This window comes from Micropterus dolomieu, linkage group LG15 (genome assembly GCF_021292245.1).
Source record: "Micropterus dolomieu isolate WLL.071019.BEF.003 ecotype Adirondacks linkage group LG15, ASM2129224v1, whole genome shotgun sequence".
NCBI lineage: Eukaryota > Metazoa > Chordata > Actinopteri > Centrarchiformes > Centrarchidae > Micropterus > Micropterus dolomieu.
In genome coordinates, this window is record NC_060164.1 from 13,318,758 (window position 1) to 13,334,240 (window position 15,483).

General features: G+C 43.4%; 1 protein-coding gene across 1 annotated transcript; it reads right to left on the reverse strand.

Moving 5' to 3' along the window:
- Positions 1–2,199: 2,199 nt before the first annotated feature.
- LOC123984256 (Hermansky-Pudlak syndrome 6 protein) lies at positions 2,200–7,505 on the reverse strand. The gene has a single exon (XM_046071044.1). The coding sequence runs from the start codon at positions 7,134–7,136 to the stop codon at positions 4,305–4,307; it is 2,832 nt and encodes a 943-aa protein (XP_045927000.1). The 5' UTR covers positions 7,137–7,505; the 3' UTR covers positions 2,200–4,304.
- Positions 7,506–15,483: the final 7,978 nt, after the last annotated feature.

Below are 15,483 nucleotides of genomic sequence, written 5' to 3' on the forward strand. Positions count from 1 at the left end.
GATACTGCTCAAATAATAACAGACATCCCTTGTGGTGAAGGACTTTTTTTTTTAAGCACCGGATGTTTTATAGCACCTGGACCGAGGTTTTGAAAACCAACAGAGTCCTGGTGATGGCACTGAAGTAAAACAAAGCAACAGCAAACATGTTCTTCTAAATCAATTGGAGACAAAGCAACCAGACTGGTTGGTTGCATAAATGATGCATTCAACCTTTCAGCCAATCAGCATAGGAATGAAATTACAGCCTTTTGGGGTAAATAAGAAATTTAATATCAGGCTGATGATCCATAGACTCATTTATAATCCAATCATGGGAGTCAAAACAGGAGCTGTATGGTTATTGAAACTATAACTCCAGAGTTGCTATCCTGTAAGTTATTCCAACTTGTGAAACATAAATTACCTCTAGCCTGAGAGCCCCATTAATATAAGTGGTGAAAATGTCCTTTAATGCTGTTATCGTTCTACTGATGCATTAATTTGTGCAGCTCTCTCATATATAGTCAGCTGTTCAGAGACAAAGCAGAGGACAGAGTTAGAGGCAGGACCAGCCTCCGTCTGTTCAGATTTATTATTGCTTGCAGGAAGTCATCTATAATTAGAACAAGTGAATCGATGGCATTACAGCACCAGCACGACTCAAAACCTTGTAACACGAGAGGCTGGATACAGGGAAACACAATCTGAAGGGGAAAAAATGTGTTACAGTGAAAGGGAAAGAAAGAGGGAGGAGAGAGGAAAACAGCACCATGTTGTTCTGCAGCTGTCTGGTTCTCAGGACTCACCACCCTCCACTTTCCACCTCTACACTTATTCCACCCCTGTGATCATTCCCTCACATCCCCATGTGGAACCTATCTATTTGCCGTGAGAAGCAGCGGCCACACGCATGCACTCAGTGTCCGACCTCTGCTTTTTCTGTTGTCAGAGTTAGTTAAGAGGCGGCCTCTGATTCAGAAGCTTAATGGGTAACGACTGAACATTCCTCTCATGGGCCCTGACCATGGAAAAGTTTGAGTGCATTTGCACACTCAAATTCATCCACTAGATCTCACACACACACACACACATATTAGACTGCAGCTATAAATGGATTTGTCCATGGAAGGGACATGGTGAAACTCTGGGACAGTGGATCATATAAATGGATAACTGTGTGTACAAGACCACAAAGGTTATTTTTCAGGTCAAATAACTGAATGAATAAACCTGAAAGAGTATAATAGCCTCGACATTTGTAGTTGTTTCAAATTGAATAGCGTGTGGTCTGTCAGCTAGACCTGTTGTTGTGCAGTCGAGGGAATGGAATATGCTGAAAGAGCTGAGCAAACCAGAACTACAGCTATCTGTGGGAGCAGGAACTTGGCAGGTAGGTGACAATGACACATGTTTAGAAGTATAAAAAGAGGCTTGCTGGCACATAAACGTATTGCTAAGTGACTGCAACTGTATCTGGAAAACAATGTAATGCAATCTAAAACAACACAAGTTAAAGCTGTTAAAAGCTACCAGAGTGCAGTCAAAGTCTCGATGACACTGAACATTACAAGGTTGAGTCTTACATGAATGTTTACAAGAACTGACTGGATCCACAGGTTAGGGTACAACTCATGGAAAGTAATAGATTCCAATATGATGTAGTATTGGAGTCTAAACATCAGATAGATTTGTTGTTCTTGGTTAATGCCAGCTAAAGATGACCTAAGAGGGAAAACCTAGTCACTAGGGGGAAGAGAGAAACATAAAAATGTTATACTTCAGATATGGTGTTGGCATTCGACATGTTCACATGTTGTATGCTGGCACTGTATCTCCTTGGCCGGGCTCGATAAACCATGCTATAAGTCGTCTTCATCAGTCTCCAACACTTCTTCACACCTGAACCTGGCTCACAATAATTCTTCAACACTGTTTGTACAGTGTAATGCAATCCAGTATTACAGCCCTGCAACAAATGTGAAGCTTGGGAGATTCCCAGAGAACACCAATATCTGCTAGTCTGACGCCTGAGCTACTGTCTACCTACCTTATCAGTCTCAACTGTCGTCTGCCTAACAAGGACAGTTACATGTGAGAAATAACTAGAGCTGGAAGGTCAGTAAACACTTGTGGGGTCAGCTAAAACCTTTCCCTGTTACATCAATTAAGGCCCGTCAGAATATTCTTTAACACACATAAAACTCGGGACAGCATACAGAAGTTTTATCTTCAGTTTAATAGCATGCAGCATCCATTTATAAATACTTGCATACATGTTTTTTTTTTCCTTCCAAATACCGCTTACAGGAGAGCATCACCAAAAGTAATCACAGCAACCATCTAGACGTGAAACTTTGCCAAGCAAATCCAAGAGGAATTCCTACTTGTTAAGAGAAACCAGAAGCAAAGTTTAAGGCAATTTTAGATTTAACATCTGAACAGTGATAACCTCGGGCTGTGTGGGCTGTGTGGCCTGTGTGGGGAAGTCAGGGAGTTCCCAGTGATTCTGAGATGGGCTGACACTTGTCTGTACACAGTGAAACTGGCGGCACTGAACTGAAATTGTTTGCACACATTCTGTCATGCTGGAATGACAGTATTAATACACCAGGCAGGCCAGAGTAAGAAATTAGTAGGTTTCATATTGAAATTAAAATATGATAATTTAAAAAAAAAAAAAAAAAAAAACAGCTTTTGACTGTAGAAGCCAAGAGCTGTTCCTCACATCAAAAACAAAACACTGTACTCCACATTACAACAGATCCTCTGATCTACCTCCACATCTTCCTCACTGGAGCTGAGGAGACGCAGCAGGAACGTGACTACCCTGTAAATGAAGAGCAGTGCTGTGAAAGGCACTGATTGCTCTGCAACATTTTGGAGTCTGATTGTCACTCAACATGTCACGAGAGTTCCTCTGTCAGGACCTCACCCATGCAGGGCCTAGGGTTATCCTTGTAGTAGTCTTTCAAATATTGCTACAACATTAATAACATTCTGTTTCAGAGGGCTCCAGTAGCATACATATAGACTGCTTCAAGAGAAGGCATTAACAAAGGCATCAATGACAGGCACTTAAATATACTTATGTTTACAGCACTTAATCAGAAATCATTCTTTTCAACAGGTGCATCGAAAACATGGTACAAACAATACTGAGGGGGGGGGGTATAAAAGTGCAATCACCATCTTTTGAGAGCATGGTGAAAACTATCAGGCGCAAGACAGAGGGCCTAACATCATTACCTCACAGGGTCCATGAACATGACCTGGCAGCAGCATATTAGTCACAACGTGGCCAACCCGCACCCGAATCCTAACAGAATTACCTCCAAAATTGAATTTAAAGTCGAACTGTGAGTCACTTGACTGGGTTTTCTGTCTGGAATGTCCTGCGAGTTGCGCTGTGAGGAAGCAGAGTGGACTAGATGGAGTCTAAAGAGACAAATGACAATGTGGAAAGGAAAAATGGAAGACAGGCAGACTCTTTCTGGGTTTGGTTTACAGAAGTTGCATGGTCTGGCTGAGCTCACTGAAACCAGGTTAATGTTTAAGCACTTGTAATATGTGAAGTACACAACTAGAAGTCAGTAAAGGAACCTTGGACTCCCCCGTAGCCTCCTCCTCTTCTAAACCAGACCACACTTAAAACAAACATTCAAACACAAAGGCAAGCTTGTCTGGATAACACTTACAGTAAATTACCCACTGCATGAACCCACTTTGACATCAACGCATATTAAAGGCAGCTATACTTGGCAACAATTAGCAGACATCAGCTGGCCAAGACAAATAATACTCTGAGCACAGATTTGATACAACCCAAAATGGGTGTTAGTGGCTTTGTTTTTGACTGAGCGGATGACCACCACACTGTGTTAACGCAACATATTATCATTAATTGATGGTAGTTTGATAAAGCCTATGCATATTCAATGCCGGAGTAACATTCTCGTCCACGTGCAGCTTAGGTTTAAGAGATAAATAACAATCCAGATACAGTATATACACATTAAGACTTAAAATTACCTGCAGTATTTACACTAGTAAGATCCTCAGTAGTCATTTCATAGTTTCTAGTCGTCATACGTCATCTGACATTAACAATCTATTTTAAAAACACCATCAAATATCACAATTAACTGCATTACACTGATGATAGCTGTAACATACTGATATTACTCTGTTTTAATTTGATTGTCAACACACACACACACACACACACACACACACACACACAGCATCACAGTTTAGTCAGATTATGTGGGGAATGTTTTATGAAACAGGTTTAGTTCTCCATTTTGAGTCCATTTTAATGGAAATCAGACTGGGTTGGCGGGTAGGGCCACCCTGGCTCTTTGGACAGTTGTGTGTGTGGACGACTGCCGCTCTGGTGCTTCTGCAAGAAGAGCCGGGTTGATGTTGCTTCCCAGAGTGGAGTCTGTGCTGGAATCTGTGACAGCCCTGGGCTGCTCTGTGGGCTGGCGAGGAGGTGCAGGAGGGGGGTATGATGGCGACTGGAGGATGTCAGCGTAGCGCTGGCTAGGCTTTGTCTCCCTCTGAAAGACTTTTCTCAGCAGAGGTTTCAACAGTCCGATAGTCAACTGGCTGCTCTGCGAGTCCACAAAGGGAGCAGAGGATGAGGGGGTTGTATTGGACATGATGGAGAAGGAGGAGGAAGAGGATGTGGGGGAAGAGGGGGAGGAGGGGGGGCTGTTAGGGGAAGGGAGGTTTTTCAGCAACAAGTTGAGAATAGTGGTGACAGTGAGGTCCTCTGGGCACAGCACCCACAGCAGGTCCAGGTAGGGGTCCAGGTCTCTGTGCTGGGCCACCTCGCACAGCAGAGTAGTGAAAATCTCCTTGTTGAGCAGCGGACTCTGCTTGCAGAACTTCTGAGCCACCTGGGTGACCCGCTCCCACTGCTGCTTGGCCATGAGGATTCTCAGAGCCTGGAGGATGGCGTTGGGCCGCCCACAAACCAGCAGCAGCTCCACCTCTAAGTCCTGGTGCTGGTCTCTGTCTAGGCTCAGGCTAGCCAAGACACACAGGGCTCGTTTATAGAGCGGCACGTTGTTCTCCCCGCCCTCCCCTCCTTGCCCACCAGAGTAGCTCCACGAGGAAGAGGCCAGGCTCAGCCCCAGGCTGGCTGAGCAGCCCTGCTGCTGCTGGGCGAGCTCGAGGAACCGTGGCAACCAGCTGGGCTGGAAGTAGAAAACTGATTTGCAGAGGAGCTCAAACACAGGCAGGGTAGCTGGGGGAGTGAAGCTTGCAGGCTTGGCTTTACAGTTAGCAATGTGATCACCTTTGAGGCTATGATTGTGTTTTGGTCTGCCGTTTGTGTATGGCAGGGAGGCTGGGGCGCTGGGTGTCAGACCAGGACTGAGAACAGTTTTCCACACGTCTGGGGGAGCCCTGCTGGAGAGAGCGCCCTCCCCGTTGTAGTGTAGCTGAAGGGCAGCCTGCGCCGCCCTCCAGACCTGGGAGGGGAAGATGTTGAAGATGGAGTTGAGGTAAAGCAGAGCCTCTTTATCCAGCTCTGAGGACGACAGCAGCCTGGCTACTTCTTTCTCAACTAGATTCTCACACACTGCCTCCACCTCTTTAACACTTCCCCTCACTAAACTGCCCTTCACCTCTTCCAGAGAGACCAGAGCCTTGAGCTCAGCCTCCAGAGAGCCCATTAGCTTATCTTGCGCTGCTGTACATCCATCTCCTCCATTCTGGGACAGCTGTGCTCCTTTCTGCCTTGACCCTGCACTGAGGTAGTTCCTGAGGATGGAGGCTAAAGAGGTGGGAGCCTGGAACCTACCTCCTTTCTTCAGTGCATCCACAGTGAGCTGGGTGCTGCTGAGGCTCCTCTGCTGGTAGTATTTACAGGCCTCCTCAAAGACAGCCTCTACCAGGAGGGCCCCAGGATGAATACTCTCCACTGTAATGACACCAGAAGGCTTTATCTTAGAGTTGCGGTCTCTGGAGTCTTTCTCCTTGTTCACTACCACAAAAAGCCCAGCTTCTGAGATGAGGTGAGGCGTACATTTTTCAGCCCGGTTAACATACAATAACCCCTCACTCTTCAGCATGATTTTTTCCAGCTCTCTGCCACAGTTCACGTCTATCAGATGCAGGTTTTGGCCTATCAGCAGCGCCAGGGTGTCCTGGTACATGCAGAGGCTAGTGTGAGTGCCACTTGTTACCATGCAGTTGTCTGCCAGTTTGTACACCTGCCGCAGCATCCCATCTTTCTGCAGAAGACACACCCAGCCTGTGCTGAGCAGCAGCAGCAGGCCTCCACAGCCTGTCGGAGAGAAATTGTAGATCTCAGGTGGCTCAAGTGTTGATAAATATCCTAAACAGTCTGTCACCAGCGTCTTGAAGTCAGACTCTTTAGCCGAAACTGCTTTCAGGGGAGTGTTTTTACATGTGATGTTGACTGTGTAGGAGTCACGGCAAGGGGACCAGGAGAGGAAAAATTTGGAGATGCTCAACAGCGGCTTCACTTCCAAGTCCGGAAGAAGATGCACACATTCACCTGAGCTGACCACAGTGAATTTGGGATTGTTGTGGAGGGCGATTTTCACCCCTCCTAGGATGACAGCCCCCTCCTCTACCTCGAAGTCACGTCTGCAGACACAGTATCTCAGCTTATTCCTTGTGGAGCTGAGGGCAGGGGAGCTTCCTGAGGGTGGCCTCTCCTCACACCACACGATGAGATTGGAACAGGCACAGGCTGACACCACTCTCGCCCGGGGGCTGTTGCACAAATCTGACGTTTGCAGGAGATGCCAGCCAGCTTTGCACTCCTGGAACTTCCAGAACTCTGCTTTTCCATCCTCATAAACCACCGCCACAGCTGCTGCGGCTCTGCTGCTGTTACTATTACTGTAGTCCAGATACAAAATATCCACAATAGGCACTGTTCGTGTCAACCTCAAATCTAGCTTCTTCTTGTTCTGGACCAGCTGGAGTCTTTCATACTTGTCAAAAGTCACAAGACCGACCTTAGGCTTGCGGAGGATAACATGGATGTGGCGTCCATCTGGGCTCAGGCGTACATTTGACTGCTCGTTGTGGGTCAGTTTAAAGATCTCAGTCAGCTCTTTACCGCTAGTATAGTCCCCGAAATCTGACAGTTGCTCCAACACCAACCTCGCCATAACTCCTGGTGTCCAGCGGAATGCTGCTTATAGTTAACTTGCCTACAGCGTAACTTGTAAACTAGCCTACTAGCTTGTGTGGCACATAAATCTCACCTCGGGCTCCGGAGATGCTAACTCAACTGCATCCCGTTAAGTCCCATGAGAGGCTTCATTCCGTTGTTAACGGACGGGAACAACCTCCGACAGCCTTCGACCCGGATAACCCCATGACGGTACACGACAGCGGAGCTAAACTGACAGTAACCGCTGAAAAACTCTTAAGCCCAAACCGAGAAAGCCACTTTAGTCATTCCGATGCTATGCTAGCACTCCCCCCTGACATCACGGGATTTTTAATTTCCTGATACCGAGCATGTTTTGCATAAGAGGAGGAGCTGGACTACGAAGGCACGAGGGCTTGACAAAGATTGTGTACAGGCAACGAGAAGAGCAACTACCGCTGCTCAATGGTCTTCAGCTATTGAGACCAGCTGGTGAGGCTAGTTTCTGTTCAACCAGAGTTAATCATCTTGTCATCTTCACGTTGAAAATGAAAATATCTTGCGGAAACTTGCCATATTAATCTCCCTCGATCGATGTATATATAAAATATGTTTGATAGGGAGGAGGCCAATATAACTACCCTGTTACTCTCAAACGATCAAAATTCTTCTGAGAAAAATATAGCTATGGTATTTAGTCTCACTCGCGAAACTAGCTAAAAATGACAAATGAGTGTGCAGAGCAGGCCTATCTCATGTGGTCATGAATTTGATTTTCAGTCAGTTAGTTAAGGTGTGTGCTTTTGTTTTGATTTCTAAATACTTTGGTGTACCTTGCTGTGACTAGTCAATGATTTGTCAGTGCATTTATACCATTCAGGTGTTTTCCCCCCAATTGATGAACTGTGTAAAAACTGGGGAACTACAGAGAAAAGTACAAATCACTACTGGGTCACAGTTTTGGCAGTGTTTACTAAAGTGCATTTATTTTAAGCAAGATTCTTAACTGCTGTCAGATCCAGCTTCTAGCTGACCTCAACCTTTCAACAGACAGTGCAAGCAAAAAACAGCATGTCACTTTGGATTTAAAAAAATGGACATTTTGTTTTATTCCTAAATTTTTGGAGGATACTTCAAATTAAGTAGAGCAAAGAATATGTGCAGAAATGCTGATGCCATTTAGCTAAAAACTACTTGAAAGTCGAGTAGGTGAGTTGAAAACAATATGTAGATTAGGGCAAATGAGGAACTGCGTTAATTTCCTTGTCTGCTTTGATAGACAAACCTTTTTTCATACAGAGTGTAACTATGGGAATCAGTTTTACTTACATAGACCTAGAGGCAAGAATCCAACTTAGAAACTGAGAAACTTCTTGTTCATTTTGGCAAGAGGCTGTGAAAAGAGTGGCTAGATAACCAAGTCAGCTGGGTTGACACCAACCTGAGAAAGTGACTCACTTAAATCAGCTTCGGAAATAAGAGCCAACCTGCTTCACACAACAGATGTGGCTACAGGAGGATTTGAAAAGTGATGTTTGGTCAGGCATAGATGAGTCTGCAGGAACAGCATGGTAGGTGTCTAAGGGGCCAACTAACATAGCAGGTAGCAGTAAAACAGTGTTTTGTCTTTGAAGGAAAATAACATTTATTAAAACGGGAGTGAAAGGCTCAGTGGTGACTCACAGTGTAAATGAATGTCTACTTGCTATGAAGGCCCTGTTTTTTACTTTAACAAACTTTCATGGCAACTTTCAAGTCAGCCCACACTGTGGCAGTGCTCGTAAATTACACTGTGCTGACATTTAGATCCTTAGATACAGACGAAGGAATCTGTCATTTGGTTGGCACTGGCTCACACCAGTGAGGAATATCTATATGGTAGATGTTTTATCTGATAAGGTATTTTCATTCTTGGCAGCAAGCAGAGTCTAACAAATCTTAGAAGGTGCCCATCAGATGTCCTTTCCTTTTAGAGAGAGTAAAACCAGCACTAAATGTTGTGTGTTTGACTTTGTGGAATCTCTTTTGGTTTGTCAACATGTTCTTACCTGCACAGGTACTCCTACAAACTACTTTAAAAATGGTTTTGTTTCTTTTTGTCTGACTATACACACAGCCTTGAGTGAACGCTTTTAAGCTCACATATTGCGATCGAATGAGGGCACAGATGATAAAGTCAAGGATGAGCTTGTGTTTAATAATATTAAATAAATTAGCCGACAAGCTTGTGATACCAATAACATAATCAAATCATGCTGAAACTGGCACTTTCTGTGTCTGACTGCCTCATAGTTATCTATGGCACAAGCCCTTTAGTTGAACCATCTTGTTAGCATGTTTTTGTTTTGTTTTCTAAGTTTTATACCTTCTTGAAAATTCTCCACTTAATGTAGATAAGTACTTAATTTTTTTACTGGCGTGTCTGTCATGTTCACTTCATATCCACAGGGAGGCAGTATTGATCTTCATCCACTGCATGTGGGCAAATACCCTAGTGAGCATTTTTGTTTGTATCTTGAGCTCTTAAGATACAAACAAAAGTGCTCACTAGGGTAGAGTTTAATAGATGGATCATAATGAATGAATCATACTCTAAAGCACTACAGACAACACTCACTGTGTTTTTCAATGAATATCACATGGCTACACAGACCCAGCATCACAAGTCTGATGTTTTCTCTCACACACAGTTAACTAAACGTCCGCTTAATCTCATGATGTTTATTGTGTCTCTTTCACCTCACTGCTTCTTGGCAGTCCAGTGAAATCCACAGTCCTTCTGTGTTGGCGGCTGTGGGTCTCCACCGAGAGCTGAAGTGCCTTGAGTAGTTTTTGACGGATGTGAAAACAACAAACTTTTCCACTTACGTTTTTCCAGTCTAAGGATCCATAGTAATGATTTTCTGGTCATAAAAGCTGCAACTTAAGCCCCTTTTTTCAGATTCACATGCTCTTTATCTGTTTTTCTCTCACTGGCTGAAAGTAGGTGGTCATACTGCCATGGGAAGTGTGAAATTTGGGTTTACATGCCAGTTCTTGCAGACTTTCTCTGAACCATAGCTACACAAGAACATGAATCAGTTTGCTTTTTCAAAGCTGGTGTTTTTCCTGCTGTAAGCTCTGTAGACTGTATGTATGTGGGGTGACTGTTTTACTGAGCCAGAATGCACTTTAAGTGAGACAGGCTACCCATTCATATTGGTGTGCTTGTGTCCATGTATTTATGTCCTATTATGTCTCTGTATCATTGCTGATAAAGTATGTGGATTCAAACTGTATAGTCAAGCCCCACTGCCTCCAGACAGGCTTGCCTTGGACAGAAAACACCCTCTATTAGAGAGTGTGTTTAGTCTGCTGTGCCTGTAGACAGGAAGATAAAGTGCTTGTTTGGAGACTAGAGGGGGTTGGAGGCAGAGGAGATTTCCTTTTTGAGTTATATGGTGTAGAAAAGAAAACCAATGGCTGCAACATTTTGCTGCTCAGGGTAAAGAAGATGGGTAGGCTGTCAGCTTTGAATCCCCTCAGGAGAAAATTATTTTAATTTGAGCACAATTTGGAAGAAAGAAATGTCTGTGTGCGTAAACATGTGAGATCTTTCTCAGTCTGTTTGTTGTTCAAGGGAGATGCTACTTCCCTGTATCCGTGTGTCAAATGAAAGTTGCATCTGCCTGTCAGCCTCCTGTCTCCTGCGAGAAAAGGCAGATATTACTGTCACTTTGTGCTCGACGATGGAAAGCTGTGATGTGTGCAGCCACTCTCTCACCATATCTCCGTTTTCTTGTGTAAAACACTTCACTGGAGCATTTTGTCTTGAGCTCCAAGGGTCTTTCATTGACTCTCCTCTGTGTTGACGTACAGTGTAGCACCTTGGGAGGTGAAGTCATCCATCATCTTGTTTTCTCACACATATCTTTTATTCTCATATCCGAGAAAAAAGTGGAGGAAAAGAGGAAAGATGAAGATGCGCAATATTACTTCATTTTAATAATTTCATCATAGAGGAATTCAGTTTTAATCTCTTTGAGGGGCATCATTTTAAAACTAGATGCAGTTAAATTGTCAGATTTTCAGTGTGTTTGTGCAAGACAGAAAACAGAGACCAAAAGACAGAGGAGTATTTTATTTAAGAAACTCCAATAAAATAAGGCAAACAATCTGAATGGAAAAACCACGCTGCTCATCAGAAATCTACATGAGAGATCATCACCATCTGAATTTTTTGATGGTTGAGAGAACTCCTATAGCTTGAATGTTCCATTTATTTCTCTCCAGAAGTCCTTTAAGCGGGAAATAATTTTCAGCAAGATGAAATTTTAACATCCAAGCGCACATCTCTGGAGCGTCTCTACAATATTGACTGCCTGTACGGGCACATGGACTGGCAATTCATCATAGACCGTTGGTCCCGGAGTACATAGAGGGGAGATGATGTGGAGAGACGGAAGACTAACACACTCATAGATAAATGAGCTATGACTGACCATATCTTCAGCTGAGATGACTGACCAATATCATGCTGGATGACAAGTTAACAGCCATTTTAGAAATGATATTGGCCATTAATTAGGTATAATGAAGAAAGTTGATGTTTGACACGGGGAAACAAAGTTGTAATGAGAATATCCCAGACTTAGAGATAATCCTTGAAATGAAACTTCTGATGTTCCTTGAGTGAACCCCAGTGAGAGGTCACAGCAGTGCTGACATGTCTGTAGCACTGTCACTCATAACAGACACCTCGCTTCATGAGCTGATTAGATAACAGGCCATTTGCAATTGGCTGTCCCTCTGCATTTAGCACTAGGCTCTTATCTCAATGATCCATACCCCGACTCTGAGCATAAATAACATTAGCGTTCACATCACACTATTAATCGGATTCATGGCCCTTGGCTCATTGCGGGATGTGCTGATGTTTTGGGAGTCCTTTGCCTCTCTCGCTTGTCTCCTATCTCCATATCTCTTATCCTGCCCTGTCCTCATAAAAGGCACACATTGGCTACTGAAGTGTAGTACTGTTTAGGACCACAGATTGGCAGTATGTGTATTAGCTTTGATGGTAACTGAGGTTGGTCATGTGAGGATAAAAGAAGGTTGTGCCACCACCGTTCTTACACAGAGCTTGCTGACTGAACTGTTTAACCGTATCCAGAGGGTTTATAGTAGAGGATATATAGTCTGCCATCAAATCCTCCCTCTGCCTGTGATTTTGACAAGGGAGCTTACCAGCCAATAACACAACTCCATCTCCTCTGTGTTTTATAGCTATGGAAACAGGTGTGAGTCACTGTGCTTGCTGCAGCTTTCAGTGTACAATGTCTTGCTGGAGCAAAAGATCAAAGAACAAGATTCAGCCATAGCTTCCCTCCCGATTTCCTGTTCATTTCACCTCACTGCCTCTTCATTAATCAGCCTGGAATTGTATCAAGGTTCCCCTCCACCTCTGGTGTTTATGCTCTCTCTTTCTCTTTCAGCCTCAGCTTCGGCTTGTCTCTCCTTCTGCTTCCATCGCTCTGTCTAGTAATTGCTGTTGAGATAAACCTTCCGATGCAGTTTGTTTTCTTTTTCTTTTGCCTCTGAAAACATCCTCCTCACCTCAGCAACATGGAACAGTCAAACCGTCAAATCAGTGTACCCTTTGATCATGCAGAGCATCCTCTCCCCAGCCTTGGCCTAATTTAACTGGTTCTGCATTCACAAAACCTTGATGCTGTCACTTAAAAGTCCTTGAACCTTGACTGCATTCTGAGATGAATTTGACAGCACCATACTCAGCATGATCAGATGCTCTAAATATAAGTGGCGTGTCTGCATGTGTACTTACAACTGTGTTTATTTGTGTGTGAAAGGTGTGTAAGCATTGAGCATGTTGCCGGTGGTTTCCTCTCACGTTTGTCCCACCTGCATGAAAGGAGAAGCGTTGAAACCTGCGATGAACCTGTGCATGATGAGGAGGCGCTCAGGTGATGAGCTGTGAAGTTATAATGTCTTGCCATGTCATTACAACTTGGTGGCATTTAAAGAATTCTCTGGGTGGGCTTTCAGAAATTGCCTTTATGTGCCTGTAATCTTTTATAGGTAACAACATCTGTTTCCCTTGCTCTGGCACACACAGACAAGCACATACAGACATGCAGTGTCACCTCTCTCTTTCCCTCCCTCTCTTGCTGCTGCTTTTGTTAACTGAACGGTATATTCTACTCTAAGACTCCTGCATATGGTGCAGATCCAGCGAGCAAACATTATACTGGAGACTGCTTATTATAAATACCAACAGACAGCTGCCATCAGATCCGACTGAACATGTAAATGAAGCAGACACTAAAGCAGGTGGTAAACCCTCCAAGCGTCCTGTTTCCTGTACACCTTGAGAAGAATCAGCTAAAGGATCCCTGTTTCATACAACTTGGGTCTTGTTGCCAAAGTTCCATCCTTGCTATCAGTAATTATAACATTGTACTCAATCGCTAAGATCTGAGAATGCGGCAACATTGCTAAAAAAAACACGATTACTAGACCAGAAACACTAGCTGTTTATGTAATAAACATCCATCACATTACTTGACCGGGTTCCAATTTGACTAACAATACTTATTGTAGCAGGGTGCACATGTAGTTCCTGTCACAGGTTTGGGTTTGTGGGGTGTGTTCTGTATTTGTTTTCTGTGTTCATTCCCTGCCCTTGTGTTTGCTCTTCTCTGTAGTATGTGTATGTGTTACTTTGGTCATTTGTTTATTTGTCAGGTTTCCTTGATATGAGTTCATTAGTGTTTCTAGTCTTGTTTTACTGTCTCTGTTTTCTTTGCTTTTGTTGGGTTTGGCAGCAAGTCATTTATGTTGTCTGTGTTATCTTTCATTTTGTGACACTGTTCCTTTTTCCTTCCTTTACTTCTGTTTTAGTTTGCAGTTAGTCTGCCCTAGTGTCTCTTGTCATGTTTAACTTCCTGCGCTTGTCCTTTATTGTCTTAGAGGTCTCACCTGTGTGTAATTAGTTTCGCCCTCACCTGTGTATTCAAGTGGCTGTCTGTCTTTCAGTTGTTGCCAGTTCATTGAGGATTTTGTTGTGTAGATTTTGTATGTGTTTCTTGTGTGGATTTATACCGTTGGATTTATCACCTCCTTGAGTTTTGGATTTTTCGTGGTTTGTGTTTTTTGGGACCGCTCGCTCCTCACCACCTGTTAGTGATGGGCAAAGCGAGGCTTGGTGAAACATTGAAACGTTTGAAGTAATTGCAATTGTGCCGGAATTGTGTCGAGGCTTCGAAACACTTCGACACCCGTCTCCACGGTGACACCTACTGGTCACTTTTGATATCGACACATCTTGGAAGGGGTTTCATTGAAACAATAACTGACCAGCGTTTACAATTATAAACGTCTTATCAGTACATTGCCAACTGGATTTCGGAGAAATCTCCATACAACAAACACTTTCAAATTGTCAGAGACAGCAGATGGGGATTGCAATAAAAGTGTGTTTAATAAAACACATCTGTGTGTTCATAAGTAATCATTCATTTATCACAATTGCTACATCAGAAGGCGCAGCTTTGGGGCAACTAGAGGTTAAGTGTCTTAGGGACATACATATCACAGTGGGATTCGAACCCACATCTCTCACACTAAAGGCATATGTCTTGACCACTACCCTATCCATTTTCAGAATGAGAATACCTTATTGATCTATGAGGGTGAATTCTTTGTTGCAGATACTCTCAAGGCATAAAACGAATAGAAATACTAGGTAGTTGAAGTTAGTGAGTAGAGAATATAATAAAGTATACAAATCTAAGAATATAATAATAAATGTGGATATCTACAGTATTATACAGTAGCTTATTAACAGAGGTGTAATGATAATTAGCAGGAAAGATGTAGGCCCTAGTGTAATAATAATTAATAATAGTAATGAGTGCTGGCAGTGATGAGGTGTAATGGATTAAAAATCCGTAACTGAGTAAAGTTGAAGTTGTTTCAAGAATGATAAATGAAAAGCAGAACAATGTCTCACATTTGTTATATGTCAAGAGTTTTATTCAGAAATATTCAGCTGTTTTGGAGTCGGGTTTTTTTCATAATTGACATCCCCAGGCTTTGAAAAGTTTGGTCACATGGAACATTTGTTGCTGGCAAAGATAAGCATTTTTTGCCATCATACGCCTACAGGTGCGGATATACTACAGCACGTCACTCCTGCCAATAAATCAAATGATTGTTTGTCCTTGGAACAAATATGCCAAATGAGTTAGAGGCTGATGTGTGGTTTATTCAAAACACTGTGAATCAAGCGTAGAAGCGGCAGGTGTGCCACCTGTCGAAACATTGGTGAAACGCACTGAAACCTCGCTTCACTGCGGTCACGT